The sequence below is a fragment of the Macaca thibetana genome, chromosome 17 (genome assembly GCF_024542745.1).
Source record: "Macaca thibetana thibetana isolate TM-01 chromosome 17, ASM2454274v1, whole genome shotgun sequence".
Taxonomy (NCBI): domain Eukaryota; kingdom Metazoa; phylum Chordata; class Mammalia; order Primates; family Cercopithecidae; genus Macaca; species Macaca thibetana.
In genome coordinates this window covers 7,586,869-7,609,167 of record NC_065594.1, presented here as the reverse complement: position 1 = coordinate 7,609,167, position 22,299 = coordinate 7,586,869, and the positions used below count along the sequence as shown (strand labels likewise).

Genomic DNA, 22,299 nt, shown 5'->3' with positions numbered 1-22,299 from the left:
TCATCCCCCTGCCCCCATGCTTGGATAAAATGGGCTGGAGGCCTGGAAAAAATCTCTGGTGTTCATGTTGAAACTCAAATACTCTTAAAAATGAACTCTGGTCTACTTGTTGGTTTGTTTTATGTTTTGCTAACATTGTTCCAATAAACTGGGATTTGATGGGATAACAAGAGCCATTACACAGTTACGGTTCTAATGCTTTCCAGATTCTGATGGTTTCTACAAGGAGCCCATCACTATGGAAGATCTGATTTCTTACAGTTTTCAAGTGGCCAGAGGCATGGAGTTCCTGTCTTCCAGAAAGGTCAGTCTTGCTGTTCACTGTTTTTCCTTCTTTGCCAGGGTTGGACGCACACCTTTGCTATAAATTCATTTTTCCTAGTATTTGCTGATACCTGTGTTCTTATTTTTTTTTTTTTTTTTTTTTTTTGAGACTGAGTCTGGCTCTGTCGCCCAGGCTGGAGTGCAGTGGCCGGATCTCAGCTCACTGCAAGCTCCGCCTCCCGGGTTTACGCCATTCTCCTGCCTCAGCCTCCGGAGTAGCTGGGACCACAGGCGCCCGCCACCTCGCCCGGCTAGTTTTTTTTTTTTTTTGTATTTTTTAGTAGAGACGGGGTTTCACCGTGTTAGCCAGGATGGTCTCGATCTCCTGACCTTGTGATCCGCCCGTCTCAGCCTCCCAAAGTGCTGGGATTACAGGCTTGAGCCACCGTGCCCGGCTTACCTGTGTTCTTAAATGTAGAACAAACACCACTGCAAGTACCTTAATTTGCCCTGATATGAGGAGTTTTGAGAATGAGGAGTCGTGGATACCGGTGGATAGAACTTAATTCTGGGGAAAACTCACAGGTGTCAGACTAGACGAATCTGGTATCTGCTCTCCACAGTGCCCTCTGGCGTATTTTCAAATCTGGCCCAAATCGCAATACATGACTTCATAGGAGAGCAACTGTTAATATAGCCATGTGGGGCCCTCCCACAAAACTGCAGCTGAAGAAAGATCTCATCTTGGCAGCTCAGGATAAAAGGCTGTGGGGCAAGTTTGCCCACTGGTAAATCTGAGATAACCAGCTTCACTGATCAAATAGTAGCCCAGGAGATTCAGAACATGTCTTGACTTTGGGGCTTGGGGACCTGTATTTGTAGAGAGGCTCTTCATGTCTATGGTAGCAGTGTGCACTGAGAGGTGCTCCCTTCACAGCATGGGAAATGGATTACCAAATTAAGATTAATGATGCAGAGGTGTAGGAAATTAGTTGGTTAGGTTAAGAAAATGCATTGATTATGCAGCTGTTTTATTATAGTGCATTCATCGGGACCTGGCAGCGAGAAACATTCTTTTATCTGAGAACAATGTGGTGAAGATTTGTGATTTTGGCCTCGCCCGGGATATTTATAAGAACCCCGATTATGTGAGAAAAGGAGATGTAAGTCAGTTTGATGCTTATTTGACTCATTTATGTCCTATTACTTTTAAACAACAGACTTGGTAAATATTTACACTTCCTCAGCTGTAGTCCCTGAAAACCATCATTGGCTTTCTGTGAAGACAAGCAGTCCAGAGGAGCGGCATCCCAGAGAGCCCTTGTGTAAGGCTCAGAAAGGCCACTGTCTCCTGGTTCTGCTCTCCCCTAATGCCTGGCCTGCCACCTGTCCTTTGGGCAGTGCTTCGTGAGACTTGCTAACCTGAGAAGTGTTTGGTGGGGCCTGGGTGAGACCTTAGCATTACCTTCCTTTGAATCCTGGGGAAATTCCTTGTACCACTGAAAAGAACAGCCTGGACTCTTTCCCTCAAATAAACCCGGGTGATTGATTCAGCAGGTGTATCTGTCTCAGGAAAGGGCGGGGAAGACTGTCAGCAGTAGCTGACTATGAAGGAGACTGTTTACTTCCCATGGCCTTCCATGCCTAGCATCTCTCTGCTGGCTCGCACTGGCTTCTCTTCCCTGCTTGTTTTCAGACATAGTGTTATTTTTCACTTTTGTAGGTGACGTCCCATGTCCTCCCTTCTCCAGCCTATATACCCTGAGGGTTAAGCTTGTGTCTGGGCACCACTGAGTTACAGTAGTGGTTCTCAACTTAATTGAACATACATATCGCCTAGAAGGCGTGTTATGCTACGGTGTGCTGGCCTAACAAGCCTTCCACCCCCCAGAGTTTCTGAGTCAGTGAGTCTTGGGTGGAGCCTGAGAATTTGCGTTTCTAACCAGTTACTACACCAAGGGTGTCCAATCCTTTGGCTTTCCTGGGCCACATTGGAAGAAGAATTATCTTGGGCCACACATAAAATACACTAACAATAGCTGATGGGCTAAAAAAAAAAAAAAAAAAAAATTGCAACACATCTCATAATGTTTTAAGAAAGTTTATGAATTTGTGTCAGGCTGCATTCAAAGCTGTCCCAGGCCACATGTGGCCTGCGGGCCAGGAATTGGACATGCTTGTTCTAGAAGGTGCTGACATAGCAGGTCCTAGGACCATACTTTGAGAGCCACTGCACCACAATCTGTTTGTATAGAAGCAAAACATATGACTTCGCATTGACCCTTTGTAAAAATAAAAGAAAATAAAGGAAAACAAACTTTCCTTGGGGCCCTGGTCTGGAGAGATGGCATCAACCTTCATGTTAGTCCACCCCTCCTTTCTGTTCATCTGTATCTGAGTCAGCCTCCCTGCCCCTCCCACTTCCTTTCTCCTTGTCTCTCCTTTATCCCATACCTCCCATCAGTCCCCATCATCTAAAGTGGTGAGGCCTAACTCACTGGGATTCCTGCTATCTGAAAAAGAGGAAGATTTGTCTACATGCTTGAAAACCAACTGTATATTCTCTTTCAACACTGACTTCTTTCCCTCTTCTCTTCTTTCTGATGCTTTTGCACACTCTCCCTATTCAGTGACTTTTGAAATCTTGTCTTTTTGCATAGGAATGCTTTTAAAATCCTCCTTCTTGGGAAAAATTTTTAGAAATCACCACCATTTTTCGGGATATCTTCAAATTCAGATCACTTTTCCTTTTCCAAGCCCTGAGTGTCCCTGTGGAGTGCAAGCTTTCTTTGTGGGGGAGGATTTCTCACAGAGCCATGCAGTTAAGGACATGCCGAACACATCAGAGGGGCTTACTGAACATGTACTGCCTTCACTGGACTCAGTATAGCACTCTAGCTCCCTCTTTTAGTGTAACACTGCATACTGTGGTGTTCTCTATGTTAGAAACCAGAACTGCTCTAGGAAATGATTTATGGGCCATATGCTATCTGGGAGGTGACCCCATGGGCACTTGGGTTGAATGTGCTTTGTTTTCATGCCCTTCTGCTCAAGGCCCCTTTGCCCTCTTCCAGACTCGACTTCCTCTGAAATGGATGGCTCCTGAATCTATCTTTGACAAAATCTACAGCACCAAGAGCGACGTGTGGTCTTACGGAGTATTGCTGTGGGAAATCTTCTCCTTAGGTAAATTTGGGAGAAGGAAGAGATCAAACAGCCCAGAAATAAATGTCTGCATCTTCTGCTGAATGTCCTTTGGCTAGATAGCCTTTAGATTAGCTCCTACTGTAACAAAAACTCTTAGGGTGCCATGGGTCCATGTAGACTCTCAGATGAGTAATGGCATATGCTTGTCTGCCCTCTACTGTAAAAGGGCTTTATACGATCATGAGCAAGGTCAGATGGGTATAAAGTCTGAAGTCGGGTTTATCTTTTTCTGTACTTTTTCCGATTCTGTCCTTTTCCAATTCCTCAACACGCACACCTCTAACGCCCTTACCCGTTCCCTCCCCGCATCTCCCACCACCTCAAAATTTCTTCCTAGGAAAGGCCATAATAAGCCCAGCTAACCCAGTGAGGAAAGTGCTGTTAGAAACAGGAGACCTTTCCATTGCCTCTGATATTAACACATGATACGGCTCTGGACACCGGATTATACAGGATGAGCAGTAAAGAACACTGGTTATATTTATTCTGCTTGCAAAAACATCCACTATGGGCGGCTAGAAGCCCTGTTCAAAGCACACACATGCGTGCAGAGCCCACATCTGCTTGCAGACACACAGTGATGATCTGAGGCCTCCAAAACTCAAGTTCTAGCCAAGAGTCTTCTGGGCTTTGCCAAAAATTTGCCTTTCACAGCAAATAAAAGTCACCCAGTAACATCCCTGGTTTCCTGTAATGTGTGAAAATCATTCCCCTGCTTTCGATGACAGGCACCTGTTGCTTCCAGTCTTTGAAAGCAGCTTGGCGGCTGCAGTGGCCCCACAATGACACAGTGCCAGCACTGCACGTCTCCCAGCTGCTTCCTACCAGTAGTAATCACTAGAAAGTGCAGACAAACAAATGCTGAGGTAGATGAGGCTCAAGGGCTAGAACAAGAGTGCATTAGAAGGCCTTGCCACCCCCAGCCCTGGCAAGAATCCCCCTAAAAGGAAAGGTTGTAGGGGAATCCTGGGCAGTAAAACCGGCAGAAGGCAAAGCCTAGGCCTCTTAGGTCTCTGGCGCTCTTAGGTCTGCAGACTCCTGACCACGGGCAGCCCCCACCCCACTCCACTCCATTCAGCCCAGCCCTGGAGCCCAAAGCCCCCCTTCCCTCAGGCCTGTCACAGCTCCTAGAGCCCTGGTACTGTAGGAAGTTTGCAAGAGAGTGAATTAAAGTCATTCCCACTCAAGTGTGAATGATTCCCATGTAGCCTATCCCAAATCTATCGGTGTTTTAAAAAGAAGCCTAAGCCAAGTGCCGTGATGGTGAGGACCTGGAGTCCCAGCTGCCCTGGAGGCTGAGGCAGGAGACTTGCTTGAGCCCAGGAGTTCGAAGCTGCAGTGAGCTAAGATCATGCCACCACACTCCAGCCTGGTGACAGAGGGAGACCCATCTCTTAAAAAAAAAAGAAAACTCGCTAACCCAAAGGATGAGTCTCTAATGATGGGACTTCTTTAGAGTTACTTGTGGGGAGAAGACCAGGACCCTTCAGACGACACCTCTTCCTCTGACCACACAGGCAGGAGTAGCCATAGGAATGGCCTGTGGGCACCAGCCCCACACGATGTGACCACCCAACCAAGCGGGTGTCCTTAGCAAGGACTCGCTGAGCTTCTCTGTGTGTTGTACTGTCCATTGAGATCTGTTGTAATCACTGGGAATTTATTACTAAAACATCACTTTAAAGGGAGGAAAGAAACACTGAATTGTCCCCTCTTGGTCTTTTGTACCCTGAAGCCATAATAGGCCCTGTGTTTTCCACATTGTCTCCCACAGGCGGGTCTCCATACCCAGGAGTACAAATGGATGAGGACTTTTGCAGTCGCCTGAGGGAAGGCATGAGGATGAGAGCTCCTGAGTACTCTACTCCTGAAATGTGAGCCCTTGGTGCCCTCCGCTCCCCATCTGACAGCTCGCTTTTCACCAGGGCATCCCTGAGAGGGGATGTTTCGTGGATTCTTAGAGTCCCAGTCTTGGAAGATGCCAAGGTTCTTCTTTCCTTTAGAGATGCTCCCCTCAGCCCGTCAGGCCCAGATATTTTGGGAGCATTTTCTTACAGTGGGGCACATGGCCCTTGACCCATCCCTGCCTATTTCCTCTCCTGACCACTGACGTGACTTTTCAAGGGCTCTAGCTGGGAACTGAAGTTAGAAATTTAGTTTCTAGGTATGAATCCAGGCAAAACAAACAGGTCACCCAGGAACTGAATGCAAGACCTTGGCCTCACTCACAGAGTGGGAGCCAAACAGGCCTAGCAGCCCTAGGGATGGAGAGCCAGACCTTGATCTTGTGACCATTCCTATATCTGCACGGAATGCCCATGAAGGGGTTGATGTGGTCTGCAGAAGAGGTCTTGGAGAGGAAAAGGGGAACTTCCTGACATCATGATTATGCTTCACAGAAGGCTTTGTGGGCAATACAAGTTCCTTAGAATCCTTTAGGAGGAATAGGGGCCGGGCGTGGTGGCTCACATCTGTAATCCCAGCACTTTGGGAGGCAGAGGCGGGCGGATCACTTGAGGTCAGGAGGTCAAGACTAGCCTGGCCAACATGGTGAAACCCCGTCTCTACTAAAACTACAAAAGTTAGCCGGGCCTGGTGGCAACTACTTGCGAGGCTGAGGCATGAGAATCACTTAAGCCCAGGAAGCAGAGATTGCAGTGAGCCAAGATCACGCCACTGCACTCCAGCCTGGGTGACGACAGAGTAAGACTGTGTCTCAAAAAAAAAAGAATCCTTTAGGAATAGGCCCAGCAACTGTCTGGAGCTGCCTGGTCACATGGCTTTTCGGGGTGTCTCTGTGAGGCTTTCTCCACTGTGCAAATTGCACTTGCTTGCCTCTCTTGGACACTCTTTTTTTCCTGGGGATTTGTGGATGTTTTGCACTTTGAGGCCTGAGCAGGAATGTGATGACACTTGCACTTTTGTGGAGCTGCTGACAAGGACTTGGGCCTCCCTGAGGCGGCACCACCTTTCCTGAACTGGCAGGGGCCCTCCCATTCCACCCACACAATGGGGTCCTGTCAGAAGCACTGGCTGGCCTTTGAGAAGGAGTCAGGGAATGCAGGAAGTGTGGGCTTAGCCAAAGGGCAAAGTCGCTGTCTCTTTCCTTCATCATCTCGGGGTAAGGGTAGGTCAGGCCCAGAATGGGGAACTGGAGAGGTGGACGGAAGACTCAGGCCCAACAGCAGGGCTGGGTAGCTCTGCCCAAGCATAGGGAAGCGGGAGGGGACCTGTTCTTGTCACTGGTGCATGGTGTCCTCATCAGAAAAGTACAGGGAGCTGAGGCAAGGCCTGTTTCTGAGAGCTGGGGATAGAGCTGGATGATTAACTTTATGATTTTCTAATGTTTTCCCACATAGAGTCTCATTTGAAGTTCCCAGAGACCTTGAGGGGTGGTCAGGGCAGCTATTATAATCTGAATTTAGCAAGTAATGAAACAGAGATGCCAAGACCTGAAGCAATGTGCTGTCTGTCAGCTGAGAAGCAGAGGAGACATTTAGAACCCAAGCCTCCGGACTGATGTCCCTAGACCACAGGGGCTGTTGAATTAGGAACAGACCCCACAGTCCTCAGAAGAAATGCTTCTCTGATATGGCCACTCATGCTTTGAATTAAATATGTCCTTCCAATCTTCACATAGTCTGAAAATCTCAAGAGTAGGCTCTCAATTACTACTAATAATTGTTATTATTAAATAACAAGATTTTTACATCAAAATAAATGCAAAACAGTATGAAATTAATTTTTATTTTTACTTCCGTATAAATTCTAAATAGTATGAAATTAGTTTAGTTGGGTTTTTTTGTTTGTTTGTTTTTTTGAGATAGTGTCTCGCTCTGCTGTCCAGGCTGGAGTGCAGTGACGTGATCGCAGCTCACTGCAACCTCCACCTCCTGAGTTCAAGTCATGCTTCTTCCTCAGCCTCCTGAGTTGCTGGGACTATAGGCATGTGCCACCATGCCTGGCTAATTTTTGTATTTTTTTGTAGAGATGGGGTTTCTCCATGTTGGCCAGGCTGGTCTCAAACTCCTGAGCTCAAGTGATCCACTGGCCTTGGCCTCCCAAAGTGTTGGGATTACAGGAGTGAGCCTCCATGCCTGGCCTGAAACTAGTTTTTATTATAACAGTATTGAATAATACTGATTAAATAGTTATTTGGTTCTTATAAGTGCCACTATTTTAAGCATTAATTTATTTAATGCTCATAACAGTCCTATAAAGCAGGACTACCATGATTTCCATTTCACAGATGAGAAAACAGGCACCGCACATGTAAGTGATTTGCTCAAGGCTGCACTGGTAATAACTTAAGCGAATTCAGCCTGAGTCCAGAGACCACAGCACCATCCCACACCCCTGCAGAGTGCGCTTCCCGTTCATACCCAGGCTGCGGTCGGAAATAACTCAGAGGTACAAAGTCACATCAGCTTTGGACCAAAAATTGCCTTGGACTTGCTCAAACCTTCAAGTCTTTACATAAACCTCACTCAGGTAGCTCCCTTGCCTCGAGCGACCTAGAGAGAGTGGTATGGTTCCTTAATTCTGAAGAGGGAGAGATTTTAGACATTTTAAAAAGTAAGAAGCTCTGGTGAAATACTTCTTCAGAAGGCCAGACTTCAAACCTTCAGACATTTTCTCAAGCATGTGAAAGCTGATGGAGTAATATCCTTCTTGTTTGTTCTAACAGTAGGAAGGGCTGGGTGAGGACCAAGTGCAGCTTCTCAGAACTGGGATTCTGTGATCTGAACTTGGCGTAAAGCGGTGTGTATTTGGGAACTTGGGTGATAGCTTGGAAAGAAAACTTCCTGGAGGCCCCTCGTCCCCAGCTTGGATGCAAACTAATGTCTCTTCACTTTACTAAACCTATTTACTTAGTGGCACAAAATCTTGTAACATTGAGTTGTTGGTTCCTTGCCCAGATACTGTTGAATCAGATGTCCTTCAATAAGGGAATAAGCAATGAATTTTTTGATTTTGTTTTTTCTTTTCCTTTGGTGTTTGCTGAGATGATTCACATTGGATTTTAGGCAAGAAGAGTGGAAACTAAAAATCGGAATCCAAGAGTCAAAAGTAAAAAACAGCAAGTGGTTATAGATGGTTCCGTTTACAAGTGTCAGCAGGGAAATCAGGGAGTGTCCTGCTCAGGATGGTGCCTCTCCCAGACAGCAGCTTGATCCTGTGGGGAGACGATGGTGCGGGAGGCGATGAGCCCACAGCCTCTACCTGAAGGCCTCTCTTTGGAGCCCAGCCTCAACCTCACAGGCTCAAGTGATCCTCCCGCCTCAGCCTCCTGTACTACAGGGACTACAGGCGTGCATCACCATGCTTGACTAACTCTTCTATTTTTTGTGGAGATAAAGTCTCGCTATGTTGTCCAGGATGATCTTGAACTCCTGACTTCAAACAATTGTCCCACCATGGCCTCCCAAAGCATTGGGATTATAGATGTTAGCCACCACACCTGGATTCTTTTTTATTTTTTTCTTTTTCTTACCTTCCTGTAGTCTTACTGAGTTTGGCAGCCACCTCATATACTTTGAAACAAAATAGGAATATACTTAAGAGATATCTAGAGCCATTGGCGCCCCCTAAAGGCATACCTCTAAGAAGTGTCCGAGGGAGGATATGAACTGGGGTTTCTCCCAGCGCAAGCACAGCTGTACTGTCTGCAGTACAGCTGAAGAATTCACAGAAGGAGCAGAGTCATCTCTTCCCGGAGACGAATCTGACTTCTTTTAGCAGATATTTATTGCTCTGGGGTAGGCGAGAGGTGTGGAATGAGGCCCTGCCCACACAGTGCTTACAGCCTGATGGGTAGGAATCAAATTCGGGGCCCATTCAGATTTGAGTGTGACTCAGAGTCCTTTTTTCATCCAGACCATCTTCTGAGAGAAGAGGTAACGTATAATAAACATCCCTTGAAGAGCACAAGGTTCAAGGAGAATCAGTTCTTAATGCAGTGCGTGTATGGACCTCTGGCCTGTGCTTTTCAGAGAGGGCGGTAGGTGCAGACCTCGAGTCCATGCAGACATGCCCAAGAGAGGAGCCTGATGCCGTTACATCTAAAATGTAAAGAAGAGGCTGGGCGCGGTGGCTCATGCCTGTAATCCCAGAACTTTGGGAGGCCGAGGCTGGTGAATAGTTGAGGCCAGGAGTTTGAGACCAGCCTGGCAAACATGATAAAACCCCATCTCTACTAAAAACACAAAAATTAAACCAGGCGTGGTGGTGGGCGCCTGTGATCCCAGCTACTCAGGAGGCTAAAGCAGGAGGATCACTTGAACCTGGGAGGCGGAGGTTGCAGTAAGCTGAGATCATGCCACTGCACTCAAGCCTGGTCGACAGAGCGAGACTCTGCATCAAATAATAATAATAATAAAATGTAAGAGAAGAATTGCAGAGGAATCTGTTGACATTGGAATCCCAGGACAAGATTTGACCTCTGTGCTATTAGGACAAATGTTTCATATCCAGGTACCCAGGCTGTACTGTGTGCCTTGAGTGGTGGGAGGCCAGTTTGTAACAGTGGCTCTGCAGTGCTGGGGGAGAATGATCAGCTACACACAGGAACTTTGCTCACAGCCCCAGAAACTCCACACTGGGCTTCAGCTTCTGGAAGTGACACAGTCATGTACACAGGACCTTCCCCACTGGTCTCCACTGCTTAGTCCATCAAGGGAAATGTGAGGACTTGCAAATGCCACATGCTTTTTAAGAAGCCAGCTAAACCAACCTTTGTTACAACCCAAGAATGAAATAAGTACTACAAACTATTCGGCCATTGATATTTATGGCTGTATGACCTTTTTTTTTTTTTTTTTTAAACTTAAAGGACATTGTCCTGCTTCTGAAAGTGCAGGGAGGAGTACTCCACTTCACACTGAACTGCAGTGAGCAGTGGGGTTTCCTTTCTGAATAGCTGTGTTTCAGTCACAGAACTCAGACTTTCCACCTGCAGAGGCCACAGGCACAACAAAGAACCTGGGTATCCATGAGCTCTGGAGGGTTGGTTAGTCTGTCTTGGTAGACGTGTTTTCCACTGACAGCAGGACCTGGCCCAGACAGCCTTTTAAGTGCTGGTGCTATAAACCCAAACCTAAAAATGAAACAGGGTCACATAGTATACAGAAAGCTTGGTCTTTATGCGGATGACAGCCCCCCCTTTGCAGTACGCAAGGCAATGCATAGGATGATCACTGCTCTCCAGCTACTTCTGTTGCTGTTTTCCCCACCAGCTATCAGATCATGCTGGACTGCTGGCACAGAGACCCAAAAGAAAGGCCAAGATTTGCAGAACTTGTGGAAAAACTGGGTGATTTGCTTCAAGCAAATGTACAACAGGTAAAACAAAATTTATCTACATCTAAATGCCTTTGAGTGTACATCGGGGGGCATTTTATTTGTTTTTTTAAGCGCTATTAATAGAATAGCTGAGATGAGAAGTTTTAAAAAAGTGTGTGTGTGTATGTGTGTGTGTACAGAATTGTCTTCTCAAAACACAACCAAGATTGTGCGAATGACAAATCAAAGTTGACATAATGGTTCGTAGAAATTGTTGAAGTCAGAATTGATGCAATGACAGCTCTATCTTCGGTATTTTAGGATGGTAAAGACTACATCCCAATCAATGCCATACTGACAGGAAATAGTGGGTTTACATACTCAACTCCTGCCTTCTCTGAGGACTTCTTCAAGGAAGGTATTTCGGCTCCGAAGTTTAATTCAGAAAGCTCTGATGATGTCAGGTAAGATTTCTTTCTCAAACTTTATATCACAGAATTTTCCAACAAAAAAAAAGAAGGAAAAAGAAAGAAGGAAGGAGGGAAAGAAGGAAGGAAGGAAGGTGGGAAGGAAGGAAGGAAGGAAGGAAGGAAGGAAAAAGGAAGAAAGAAAGATTGTGTAGTGATCATCACCCATATGCCCATCCCCTAAATTCAACTGTGGTTAACATTTTGCCCTATTTTGTCTATTATACTCTCTATGATTGTGTTTGTTCTGGATTTTTCTTTTTGCTGAATCATTTAAAAGGAGGCTTAAGTCATAATAGCACTTTACTCCTAAATACTTTGGTATACATTTTGGAAGAAGGCTATTATTGCTGGGCACAGTGGCTTGTGCCTGTAATTGCAGCACTTTGGGAGACTGAGGTGGGAGGATCACTCGAGCCTAGGAGTTCAAAATCTGTCTCAGCAACATAGAGAGACCTTGTCTTACTAAAAATAAAAAAATTAGCCGGGTGTGGTGGTGTGCACCTGTAGTCCCAGCTACTCAGGAGGCTTGGGTTGGAGGATCACTTGAGCCTGGGAGATGGAGGCTGCAGTGAGCTATGATTGCGTGACTGCACTCAAAGAAGGACATACTCCTGTGTAAACCACACCAAAATTATCACACCAAATAAATTCCTTAATGCCATCTAATAGTCAAATTTCCATAATTTCACCTGTCTTTACATCTTTTTTTAAAAAGCAGGATCCAATTAAGAATAACAGATTACATTTTCTTAAGTTTCTTGTCTATCTTATTCTAGAACCTTACCCCATCTTTTCTTTTCCCCATGACATTGAATTTTTTGGTGAAACCTTAGATAAAACTAAACAAACAAAGCGAGCTGTGTTTTCATTTGTTTTGCTTTGTTTTGACCTAACAAATGAATCTATCCCGTATTACTGCAGAGGGAACTGGAGAAGGGGCAAGGCAAGGGAACAGATATGTACTGTGGCCACTGCTGGCCCCGGGGCCTGACTTCAGGACTGATAGTTACGCATGCATGAAACCTGGGCAGGGCTGATGGTTACACAGACACGTGCTGGGTCTGGCACGGTGCTAGGCTTTTTCCATCTATCAACTCCTTTTACGCTCAGAGCAGTCTTGGGAAGAACGTATCATTCCTGTTACATAAATGGAGACCTTAAGGCTCCCAGGAGGAAGGCTTGCCGAAACTGTGTAGCTAGAAAGTGGCAGAATAGTTTTCTAACCCAGGAGTTCTGACCCTCCCTCCCTGTACCCAATGCAGTCAGGACTCCTTTTAGGGCTTCCAGACCGTGCTATGGGCCTCTAGCATCTCTCTTTGCAATAGGCACAGCTCTCTGGCTCTGACCTCAGTTCAGCCACCAGGGAAGATACGGGAAGGAGCTGCAGCAGTCAGAAAATACTGCTCACAGCCGGGCGCAGTGGCTCACGCCTGGAATCCCCCCAGCACTTTGGGAGGCCGAAACGGTGGATCACCTGAGGTCAGGAGTTCAAGACCAGCCTGGCCAACATGGTGAAACCCCGTCTCTACTAAAAATACAAAAATTAGCTGGGGGCAGTGGCATGCACCTGTAGTCCCAGCTACTCGGGAGGCTGAGGTAGGAGAATCACTTGAACCAGGGCGGCGGAGGATTCAGTGAGTTGAGATCGTGCCACTGCACTCTAGCCTAGGTGACAGAGCAAGACTCTGTCTCCAAAAAAAAAGAAAAGAAAAAAGAAAATACTGCTACCCACCTGTGACAGGACTCAAAGAAACCCAGTGCCACATCCAGACTTGTGGTGATGGATTACAGGTCAGCCTCACTGTTCAGGCCTCACAACCAGCCCAAGAGGCTGAAGCAGATGAGTCATCATTTTGTGAAGTTGGGAAAACTAGTTCAGATTAAATAATTTTTTTTTTTTTTTTTTTTTTTTTTTTTTGAGACGGAGTCTCGCTCTGTCGCCCAGGCTGGAGTGCAGTGGCACGATCTCGGCTCACTGCAAGCTCCGCCTCCCGGGTTCACGCCATTCTCCTGCCTCAGCCTCCCGAGTAGCTGGGACTACAGGCGCCCACAACCGCGCCCAGCTAATTTTTTGTATTTTTAGTAGAGACGGGGTTTCACCGTGGTCTCGATCTCCTGACCTTGTGATCCGCCCGCCTCGGCCTCCCAAAGTGCTGGGATTACAGGCGTGAGCCACCGCGCCCGGCCCAGATTAAATAATTTGGCAAGGTCTGGCTGCGTTAGAGAGAGGGAGGGGAGGGGTGGGTGGCATGTCAGTTATATGTGGACCCTTCTAAGGGGGCTTAGCCTTAGGCCAGTAGGGAGCTTGCCCATGACACTGGGACTGGCAGAGAGTGACAGAGTATGGGACTGAGAAATTCAGTCAGTAGGTGAACTTGCCTTGTGAGTAACCACAGAGTGGATGTCTCCAATAGTCCTTCCTAATAATCATCAACAAAAGTCAGTAGGTAGTTACAGAGACATCATACAACCCTACCCAATTCTCCCAATCTGTAATCACAGAAAACATATACAAGCCTGGCGCTAGCACTCGATTATGCCATTAAATAATATTTAGCCATGTAGCCATGCCAGGTCATTCTGCCGCCTCACATCCTTTTCGGAGTACCTGCTAAAGTCCTATCACTTCCCTGCACATCATTTCTCTCCTGCGCCATTGGGCACTCAGACCAGATGATGCCTCCAGGCTCTCCTAGGCCTGACATTCTCTGATTTCACAACGGACCCGAGCAGGTCCCTCTGGGAGTTTCCTCAACACGACAGAATGTGAATTGACAACCATGGGAGGCAGTGGCAGTGCCGCCAAGATTCCCAGGGGTCACAGCGGGGAGATTGGGGCCTCAGGAGTTAGGTGATTCCTGTTGGTGTGTTGGTTCCTCTTAGCTAGGATAGGATGCCTGTGGTCTCCTGACTCATTACAGCTGAATGCCTTTTCCTGTCTTGATAATTCTTTCTGTTTCTTCATTAGATATGTAAATGCTTTCAAGTTCATGAGCCTGGAAAGAATCAAAACCTTTGAAGAACTTTTACCAAATGCCACCTCCATGTTTGATGTAAGTCATGAAGTTAAGGTACCCAGTGCACGCTGGCAGACCCCTTCTTCAGATCCCTTCCAGACACCAATGCCAGTAGTGTGGTAGCTCTTGGTCAGCGAGCGTCTGGATTCAGGAGTGGCTGAAATGACAGTGTTGGGAGGACTGACAACTAGACCTAGCTGTGCAGAGCTAATTTGAAAGCAGAGTTCCATGAACTCACTCCAGGACCCAAGTCCCTGCGTGGTAGGAATTTAGACCCTTAGGAAACTCCTTTGTGTATTTCTAAGCTGCTTAGCTGTCAGCGATGCAGCTTTGCTTTCAGAGTAACAGAGGAACTCCCAGCTGTGTGGGTGGTGGCCTTTGTGATGTAACGGAGAGCCTCCTGCAAGCAGCCTTGAGGCGGGGAGGGGTCCACCCAAGCCTTAGGCTCCTTTCTCCTGAGGCTCTGCAGGTTGAACGGCCGTGTTCCTACCCAGCCACACTGAGAGAAGCCAACCAGTATAGCCTGGCAAACAAGAGGCCTCACCTAAAGCCCAGTGATGTGGGGTTGAGGGGCTAAGGGGAGGAGAGGAGGATGGGCAGGAGCGATACTGCAGTTCTAATGTTGCAGCCTCTGGGACTCAAAGTGTGATCTCCAGATAGGCAGGTTCCTACAACCTAGGAGCCGGCTAGAAATGCCAACTGTCAGCACCCACCCACACCCACTGAGTCAGGTGCGCCTTGGCAAGATCCCTAGGGGATTCCTGGACACATTAACGTTTAAGAAGTGCTGGTGAGGCCGGGCGCGCTGGCTCACGCCTGTAATCCCAGCACTTTGGGAGGCCGAGGCAGGTGGATCACGAGGTCAGGAGATCGAGACCATCCTGGCCAACACGGTGAAACCCAGTCTCTACTAAAAACACAAAAAAATTAGCTGGATGTGGTGGCGGGTGCCTATAGTCCCAGCTACTAGGGAGGCTTAGGCAGGAGAATGGCGTGAACCTGGGAGGCGGAGGTTGCAGTGAGCCGAGATCATGCCACCGCACTCCAGGCTGGGCAACAGAGTGAGACTGTCTCTAAAAAAAAAAAGAAGTCTGGCAATGACTATGTCCCATAAAGGGCCTGGAAGGCCAACAACAGTGTGAAGGTGATCACTACAATCAGTGTGGCCTTGAGGCAGGCACAGTCATCCTTAAAAAAAAAAGAAACACCACAACCTTATCAGACACACCAGATAAAGGGAAAGATTATTTTAAATATTTTAAGCATCAAAAATAAGCTGAAGAATATAAAAGTAAAGTATATGGATATATTGTTTGGCTGCTTGGTACATTGTTTTCAAGGCCGAGGGAAAAATACTGAGCAAAACGTGAAAGAATTCTCAACCTTCACCCTCCAACCCTAAATCAGTGGTGAATGATGACAGCTTCTTTGTTTGCTTAGGTGTTTATTCATAATTAAGGACACTGCCCTGTAAGAGTCTTAAAGGGTGGCAGGAACAAAGTGTGGGATCCGCTTACTGGAACATGCCATATTAACAAAGTAGTGAAGAGTCTGCAGGCAACTCAGTGCCAAAGAGAAACCAACAAGGAAATCTGAATGCTGGAGACTATAACCAAGGGGTGGGGGGTGGGGGCTGAGAATTCCATCAAGTTTAAGAAAAAAAATCAAACCATGTCTTTAGGATTTCTTAGAATTCGTGTCTATGGTGGCCACCGCTACTATGGCATACTCATAGTCAATTGCGATCTGCCAAATTAGTTTTAGTATCTTTATGCGATAAGTTGCATCATAGTTTACTGTGGAAAATGTTAACCTGTTACTTGCCATTTTCCCTTTTGCTTAAATGTATTTACTTCATGTTCAGGAAGGGCCTCAAAGTCACTGGGGATCAGACATGATTTGCAGCGGGTCAAGTTTGTAGTGACCAACTTAGAGAAAATGCTTTGTCTCAATAGGCGGGGATTGTGGAGGGTGAGGCAGAGCCTGGATCAACAGATGCATCCCAGGATCATCCCTCAGGCTCAGCATGGACTCCCGCTGGGCCAGGCAAAACTATCACCTTTCTCCTTCTCCCCGCAGGACTACCAGGGGGACAGCAGCACTCTGTTGGCCTCTCCCATGCTGAAGCGCTTCACCTGGACTGACAGCAAACCCAAGGCCTCGCTCAAGATTGAGTAAGCACCGGGTATCTTTTCTGTGATCAGTCGATGGAGGGTACGAGGGGAGATGCTGGGGACAGGTGGTGTAATGAGGGATGTTTGAGGACTACTTGCCCTCCTGCACTATACTTGCCCTTCTGCCCTCCTGTTCAGGCGTTGCAGAAAAGCATTTCCCCCCAGAGGGCAAAAAAAGGGGAACATCAAATGGGATATATGAGCACCAAGCTCTGGGGAAAACGTGCAGAAAATCTTGCAGACAGGCATTCCAGACGTGGGAAGCACAGTGCCTCAGGGAAAGAAGCCTGATGTGCCCACCTGTGCATGGTGCAGACGGAGACACGCTCCTGGCGGTGGGAGAGGACGCCCCCGCTGTCACTCCCTATGCCGGCAGGGTTGATACATGAGGAGTCCCAGTACTGTTTTCCAGGGCTAAGACCTGCACCCTGAGAACTCAGCCCCTACAGATGAACGACTTTCCCATTTCATCCTGGCACCCTTTTCTCACTTGACAATTTCTCCACGAAGCCCTGGCTTGACCAGTCCACCCGCTCCTCCCTCCACGCCGTGGCCACCACTGTCAGGAGTCTTATGCACCACCAAATGCCGCTGCAGCTTCTCTGTGCGAGTCGCTACCTCCCAACGGTGCTGAACTGGGAAAAGCTGCGCCTGTCGGATGTTCCTTCCTTTCCTCGTTCAAATGCCTGTTCCCTGTCTCACCCAAAGGCAGAACCTGCTCCTCTTTCACCTGAATCCGGGGTGTGCAGCCATTTTTTTAAAGGGCTAGATAGCACATGTTCCCTACTGCCATTAGCAGGGGTGTCCAATCTTTTGGCTTCCCTGGGCCACAATGGAAGAATTATCTTGGGTTACACATAAAATACACTGACACTAATGATAACCGATAAGCTAAAAAAGTTGCAAACAAATCTCATAATGTTTTAAGAAAGTTTACGAGTTTGTGTTGGGCCGCATTCAAAGCCATCCTGGGCTGCATGCAGCCCGCGGGCCACAAGTTGGGCAAGCTTGCATTATAGTATAAAAAGCAGCCGTAGACAGTACATCATCAAGAAGACACGGCTCTGTTCCCACACACTGTATTTACAGAAACAGGTGAGCATGGCCAGCGAGTACATGAAAAGATGCTCAACATCATCAGTCATTAGGGAAATACAAATCAAGACTACCATGAGGGGCTGGACGTGGTGGCTCATGCAGTAGTCTCAACACTTTGGGAGGCCGAGGTGGGTGGATCACTTGAGTCCAGGAGCAACATGGCAAAACCCTGTCTCTACTAAAATTTCAGAAATTAGCTGGGCGTGCTGGCATGTGCCTTTAGTCCCAGCTACTTGGGAGGCTGAGGTGGGAGGATCACTTGAGCTTGGGAGATTGAGGCTGCAGCGAGCCACAATTGCACCACTACACTCTAGCCTGGGTGACAGAGGGATAAAAAAAGGGAAAGAGATTACCATGAGATACCACTTCACACCCATGAGGATAGCTAGATGAAGTCAGTGTGGCGAGGATATGGAGAAATTGGAACCCTCCTACACTGCTGGTGGAAATGTTAAATGGCGCAATCACTTTGGAAAACAGTTTAGCTGTTGCCCTAAAAGGTTAAACAGTTACCCTGAGACTCAGCAATTCAACTCCTAGGCATATACTCAAGAAAAATGAAAACTGATGTCCACAGCAAAACTTGCATACAGATGTTCATAGCAGCATTACTCATAATCGCCAAAAGTAGAAACAACCTAAATATCCATCAGTTGATGACTAAATGAATAAAATATGGTATATCCACACAATATAAAATTGTCAATAAAAAGTATGCAGTATGCATGCATGTTACAACCTGGATGAACCTTGAAAATATTACGCTCAGTAAAAGCAGTCATAAAATATCTCATATTGTATGAGTCCTTTTATATGAAATGCCCAGAACTGGTAAATCTGGAGGCAGAAAGTAGACCAGTAGTTTCCTTGGGCTAGAGCTGGAGGGTGTGAGGAACAAAGACTGCTAATGGGTATGAGTTTTGGGGGGTGGTGGCAGCTCTCTAAAGTTGATTATGGTGATGTTTGCACAACTTGTGTCGATACAAAAAACCATTGGCTTACACACTTTAAATAGGTGAATTATGCAGTATGTAAATTATATCTCCATAAAGCTCTCATTAAAAAAAAAACACCAGCCAGGTGGGCAGATATGGGTTATAGTTTTGAACCCTGATCTAAATCAAAGAATGGCAACAAGTGCCTCCAAGTGATGTAGTTAGCACAGTTCATCGACCACAAGTAAATGGGAAAGACAGGGGCATTTCCAGGCAAACATGTGTGTTTCCTTTTCACATGAGCACAATGGTATTAGAATTGAGTTACAGCCCATCAGAGGCACCAGTGAGGAATGAATGGATCAAAGGGGAAGGTAGGATACTTGCTCTTTTGTTTCCTACTTTGGAACACCTCAGAAAATGGGTGGTGACTAATTTTATCTAGATATTTGTTAAAGAAAAACATAAACCATAAATTGTATCCTCTACTCTGAGACTGAAAATATACAACATGGACATGTTAGTCCAGACCAGTCTAAAACATGCTTCACGGGTTCCCTTCCTCATCCCAGATCCCTTGAAAATAAAAAATTCAAACGAATATTAAAGGGCAAGAGCAGCCCTTCCTCCTCAGGTGTCTGTCCTAGTCTGGGTATAACGTAGAGGACCCAGAAGCAAGTTTCTCCACCCTTGAGCCTTGCTGGTGACAAGTAGCACCATAACTAAAAGCGTTTCCTCTTCTAGAACACAGGCACGATAGGGAGAGGGGCACTCACCTGTGTGTGTGAAGCTCCATTGTTTTCTGAGACTGTTGTAACAAATTGGCACTAACTTGGCAACTTACAAGAGAAATTTATTCTCTTGCAGTTCTGGAGGCCAGAAGGGAGATAAAATATGAAAAATGTGAATATTTTGGAGGGCAGGAGGCATTTCTCAGCCTACCACAGAAGCTGTTTGACCCGAGAATAGGAGAGGGCTGCACCCAGGTCTTGGAGTTACTTTCCACCCGGATTATGGGTTTGCGTTATCTTAGCAGACATCTCACACCCTCCCCCAGCCACTGTCTTTCTGCCCCATGACACCCAGCTGCTATGAGGGAGGCCGTGTGCAGCTTTAGAACAGAGGAAATCTGACAGCAGTTGAGAGGGGGTTCGAAAACCATGAACTCTAGGACAGGTATGAACAAATGACCCACTCAGAAAGAGTAGATTTTAGTGTCTTGTTTTCTAAAAACCAATTCTGAACATTTGATTTCTTTCCTTTCTTTAGCTTGAGAGTCACCAGTAAAAGTAAGGAGTCGGGGCTTTCTGATGCCAGCAGGCCCAGTTTCTGCCATTCCAGCTGTGGGCACATCAGCGAAGGCAAGCGCAGGTTCACCTACGACAACGCTGAGCTGGAAAGGAAAATCGCGTGCTGCTCCCCGCCCCCAGACTACAACTCGGTGGTCCTGTACTCCACCCCACCCGTCTAGTGTGTGACACAAAGCCTTATTTCTAGAAGCACATGTGTATTTATACCCCCGGGGAAACTAGCTTTTGCCAGTATTATGCATATGTAAGTTTACACCTTGACCTTTCCATGGGAGCCAGCTGCTTTTTGTGATTTTTTAATAGTGCTTTTTTTTTTTTTTTTTGACTAACAAGAATGTAACTCCAGATAGAGAAATAGTGACAAGTGAAGAACACTACTGCTAAATCCTCATGTTACTCAGTGTTAGAGAAATCCTTCCTAAGCCCGATGACTGCCCTGCTCCAACCTCCGCCACCTCAGGGCACACAGGACTAGTTTGATTCAGGAGCCGCACTGATCACCCAATGCATCATGGACCCCACTAGGCCAGCCCCGCAGCCCAAAACCCAGGGCAACAAGCCCGTTAGCCCCAGGGATCACTGGCTGGCTGGAGCAACATCTCAGGAGTCCTGTAGCAGGCCTAAGACACGTGAGGAGGAAAAGGAAAAAGGCAGAAAGCAAGGGAGAAAAGAGAAACCGGGAGAAGGCATGAGAAAGAATTTGAGACTCACCATGTGGGTGGGGAGGGGGACGGGGCTCAGCAATGCCATTTCAGTGGCTTCCCAGCTCACCCTTCTACATTTGAGGGCCCAGCCAGGAGCAGATGGGACAGAGATGAGGGGACATTTTCTGAATTCTGGAAGGCAAGAAAAGGACAAATACCTTTTTTGGAACTAAAGCAAATTTTAGAACTTTACCTATGGAACTGGTTCTATGTCCATTCCCATTCGTGGTATGTTTTGATTTACAGCACTGAGGGTGGCACTCAACTCTGAGCCCATACTTTTGGCTCCTCTGGTAAGATGCACTGAAAACTTAGGTTGTATCCATGGCATGATGGCCTTAACACTTAAAATGTCACATTCTATTTTGAGTATTAATATACAGTCCAGACACTTAATTTCTTGGTATTATCCTGTTTTGCACAGTTCCTTGTGAAAGCAAGCTGAGAAGAATGAGAATGCCGTCTCGAGGAGGGTTTTCTCCACACCAAAACTAGGGCTGATGGAGGAAAAAGGTCAATTAGGTCAAGGGAAAACCCCATCTCTAAACCAGCCAAACCAATTCACCAACACAGCTGGGACCCAAAGCACAGGCAACCAGTCATGTTTCCTTTTCATTTCATGGGGATTCCACTCTCTCACACTAATCTGGAAGGATGTGGAAGAGCATTAGCTGACGTATATTAAGCACTTTAAGCTCCTTGAGAAAAAAGGTGATATGTAATTTATGCAAGATATTTCTCCAGTTGGGACTCAGGATATTAGTTAATGAGCCATCATTAGAAGAAAAGCCCATTTTCAACTGCTTTGAACCTTGCCTGGGGTCTGAGCATGATGGGAATAGGGAGACAGGGTAGCAAAGGACGCCTACTCTTAGGGTCTAAAGATCAAGTGGGCCTTGGATCACTAAAGCTGGCTCTGTTGGACGCTATTTATGCAAGTTAGGGTCTATGTATTTAGGATGCCTGCACCTTCTGCAGCCAGTCAGAAGCTGGACAGGCAACAGTGGATTGCTGCTGCTTGGGGAGAAGAGTATGCTTCCTTTTATCCATGTAACTTAACTCTAGAACCTGGGCTCTAAGTAACAGAAGAATATATGCTTCCATTCTTACGTGCCACATCCCTGTTTCAAGGCTCTCTGAACGAAGAGACGGGACCACCATCAGCATATTCCCGAGCGAGCCCCCTGGCTCCTGGCAGTGGCTTTTGTGGAAGACGCACTAGCCAGAAGAGAGGAGCGGGACAGGTCTCTCCACCAAGATCTAAATCCAAACAAAAGCAGGCTAGAGCCAGAAGAGAGGACAAATCTTTGTTCTTCCTCTTCTTTATATACACAAAAGCACCTGTGACAGCTGGCAATATTATAAATCAGGTAACTGGAAGGAGGTTAAACACAGAAAAAAGACCTCAGTCAATTCTCTATTTTTTTTTTCCAAATCAGGTAACAGCCCAGCAAATAGTGATAACAAATAAAACCTTAGCTATTCATATGTCTTGATTTCAATAATCTAATTCTTAATCATTAAGAGACCATAATAGATACTCCTTTCCAAGAGAAAAGAAAAATCATTAGAATTCCGTTACTCAGCTTCTTCAAACTCAGGTTTGTAGCATACATGAGTCCATCCGTCAGTCAAAGAGTCGTTCCATCTGGAGTCTTAATGTAGAAAGAAAAATGGAGGCTTGTAATAATGAGCTAGTTACAAAGTGCTTGTTCATTAAAATAGCACTGAAAATTGAAACATGAATTAACTGATAATATTCCAATCATTTGCCATTTATGACAAAAATGGCACTAACAAAGAACAAGCACTTCCTTTCAGAGTTTCTGAGATAATGTA

The 22,299-nt window shown here is 46.4% G+C and overlaps 1 protein-coding gene across 1 annotated transcript in view; it reads left to right on the top strand.

Moving 5' to 3' along the window:
• The window catches only part of FLT1 (fms related receptor tyrosine kinase 1), a 192,440-nt gene extending 172,340 nt beyond the window's left edge, over positions 1-20,100 (top strand). Inside the window, exons 22-30 of the mRNA XM_050766818.1 lie at positions 207-304; positions 1,305-1,427; positions 3,339-3,450; positions 5,246-5,345; positions 10,707-10,812; positions 11,074-11,216; positions 14,191-14,275; positions 16,319-16,413; positions 19,716-20,100. Of these exons, the coding sequence (XP_050622775.1) occupies positions 207-304; positions 1,305-1,427; positions 3,339-3,450; positions 5,246-5,345; positions 10,707-10,812; positions 11,074-11,216; positions 14,191-14,275; positions 16,319-16,413; positions 19,716-19,917 (1,064 nt within the window). The 3' untranslated portion in view covers positions 19,918-20,100. The remainder of the gene's footprint in view (positions 1-206; positions 305-1,304; positions 1,428-3,338; positions 3,451-5,245; positions 5,346-10,706; positions 10,813-11,073; positions 11,217-14,190; positions 14,276-16,318; positions 16,414-19,715) is intronic.
• Positions 20,101-22,299: the final 2,199 nt, after the last annotated feature.